Source organism: Alexandromys fortis, unplaced genomic scaffold (assembly GCF_014885135.2).
Source record: "Alexandromys fortis isolate MF-2015 unplaced genomic scaffold, M_Fortis_MF-2015_v1.1 scaffold_58, whole genome shotgun sequence".
In the NCBI taxonomy this organism is placed as follows: domain Eukaryota; kingdom Metazoa; phylum Chordata; class Mammalia; order Rodentia; family Cricetidae; genus Alexandromys; species Alexandromys fortis.
The window spans coordinates 10,516,770-10,519,286 of record NW_026067940.1 but is presented as its reverse complement, the minus strand read 5'-3'; the positions used below and the strand labels follow the sequence as shown (position 1 = coordinate 10,519,286).

Below are 2,517 nucleotides of genomic sequence, written 5' to 3'. Positions count from 1 at the left end.
GCCAGGCTCCTTTCAAGGATCCGTGTCTTCATCACCTCCGGGTAATCTCCGTTTTTGAAGATGGGGTGTGCAAACCAGCCTCCCATGAACTGTGAGGGGGTAAATCTCTGTTGAAACTGACATGGGAGGGAGGCATCTCACCTCTCCCTGGCACCAGCAGGCTAGGGGAGGCTGTACCATCGGGGTCACTCTCTCCCTCCTGTCAGGGGTCTTCACTGAACATGACTGTTTCCTGCTGGCATCTGCTTACTATAATGTAGACTTCCAGGGGCTGTATAAGGACATCCTTATTCTGAGAATTAGAAAACAGGGGCACTCGAGTTCCTCAGAATTTAAGGAACTCTTGGTACCCAGAGGTGATGGCTACAGCTACTGTAGGCAAAGCAGGAAGTTATAGTGGAAGAAATTAGGATCAAGTCAGTGCTGCATCCAGTGAGGCCTACATATGACAAGGTCTCACTATAGCACAGGCATGCCTCAAACTTGCTGTGTAGCCAAGGATGCCCGTGCTTCAGTCTCCAAAGTGCTAGGCTCACAGGCACGCATCACCACCACCAGGCTCATGCAGAGTTGAGGACAGAACCTCAGGCTCCATGCATGCTAAGCAAGCATGCAACCAATGAGTTTCCTCCCCAGCACTGTACAATTTGCCTAACTTATCATCATTAGCTGTGGAGGTGGCGTTGGTGGAGGTGGAGGTGGCAGCAGCAGCTGAGGTGTGCACATCTGTGTGTATGAGGTGGAGTGGAGGTGGGTGCCACGGTGGACAAATGAAGGTCAGAAAACAACTCTGTGGAGTCTCTTCTCTTCATCTTTCCTTCTTTTTAAATTTATTTTATGTCCATTGGTGTTTGCCTGCATGTATGTCTGTGTGATGGTTTCAGATCCTCAAGAACAGGAGTTATAGACATTTGTGAGCTGTCATGTGGTTGCTGGGGATTAATCCCAGGTCCTCTGGAAGAGCAGACAGTGTTCTTAATTGATGAGTCATTTCTCCACCCTACAGAGAACTTATATTTCTGGGTGGTAGTGGCACACACCTGTAATCCCAGTACTTTGGAAGCAGAGGCAGGTGGATCTCTTTAAGTTTGAGGCCAATCAGATATACCGAGTGAGTTCAGGACAGGCCCCAAAGCTATATAGAGAAATCCTTTCTTGAAAAACAAAACAAAAAAGATCTGATTTTTTTCCCCAGATTTTTTTTAAATGTGTATGAGTGCTCAGTCTGCTGTATTTCTTTGTGTGTGAAGAGGGCAACAGATCCCACTATGGAAGATTGCAAGGCACCATGCAGTTCCTGGGAATTGGACTTAGGACCTAGTGCTCTTAACTGCTAAGCCATCTCTCCAGCCACATCTCCTTCATATTTACATGGGTTCTGAAGATAGAATTTATGTCACCAAGTTTGGATTGGCAAGCACCTTCAGCCACCGAGCCATCTGGCTAACACACTGGCAATTTTTTTAAGATGTAAAACTCAGTCACTCACTGGAGAGAAGGTTCAATTTTCAATGAAAGTTGCTGCTCTCCAGAGGACTCAAATTTGGTGCCCAGTAGCCTGCCTGGTCATGTGGCTCACAACCATTCCTGGAAATCTGATGCCATTTTCTGACCTCCACAGGCTCCTGCACTCACTGGCACACATGCATACACAGAATTAAAAGTAAAATAAATCAGGAGGTAGTGGCACACACCTTTAATTCCAGCACTCTAGGGGAAGAGGCAGGAAGATCTCTGTGAATTCCAGGTTAACCTGGTCTACAAATTAAGTTCCAGAACAGTCAGGGTGACACACAGAAACCCTGAATCCAAAAACCAAATTGATAATAATAATAATAATGATGATGATGATAAGAAGAACATATTTAAAAAACACTCAGTCTCTTAAAACTCATCCCCTTTGTCACAGCAAATGTCTGAGAAGAAAACAGCTAATTCTCAGAAGAAAAACCTGAAGAACAGAACAGTTGATCATTTCCCCTCAGGATCACAAAATCAAGTAAGAACAAAACTGGTTTAGATCTAAATCTTCTATTCCTGGTCTCCATCTACTTCTTTCAGAGCACAGTGGGAGAGAAGATAGCCAGAGGACACACCTGGACGTTCCTCCTGGCAGCCTCCACGTCCTCCTGCTTGGAGGGATCCCTGGGCTCAGCCCAGTCACTGCTGATGGTGATGGAAATCACGCCTCCCTGGCTGGCACGGTACTTGTCATTGTAGAGATGCCAAGCCTCAGCGTGAGCCTTTATTAGGTTGTGGCCGACAGTGTATGGAGCCGTGCCAGGCCTGAAGGAGATTCCTGGAAACACACACAGGATGTCAGCAGAAAACACCATCCTCCCTGTGTATGGGAGGAGGGATTTGACACCTGGGAGACAGGCACTCCAATCCCACATCTCCTTCCTACTGGATGGCAGACAGTTGTCAGTTTCATAGCGCCTTTCCCAGTAGAACAGGCAGCAGAGTGCTTGTAAGAAGGGAATAGATTGTTTGTGGGCAGCAGCCAGCAGCACTCTG

At 46.9% G+C, this 2,517-nt stretch overlaps 1 protein-coding gene across 1 annotated transcript in view; it reads right to left on the bottom strand.

Annotated features, from left to right (window-relative positions):
- Lct (lactase) overlaps positions 1 to 2,517 on the bottom strand; it is a 59,729-nt gene that overhangs the window by 10,464 nt on the left and 46,748 nt on the right. Inside the window, exons 12-13 of the mRNA XM_050147612.1 lie at positions 2,097 to 2,299; positions 8 to 89 (exon numbers count right to left, since the gene is read on the bottom strand). Of these exons, the coding sequence (XP_050003569.1) occupies positions 8 to 89; positions 2,097 to 2,299 (285 nt within the window). The remainder of the gene's footprint in view (positions 1 to 7; positions 90 to 2,096; positions 2,300 to 2,517) is intronic.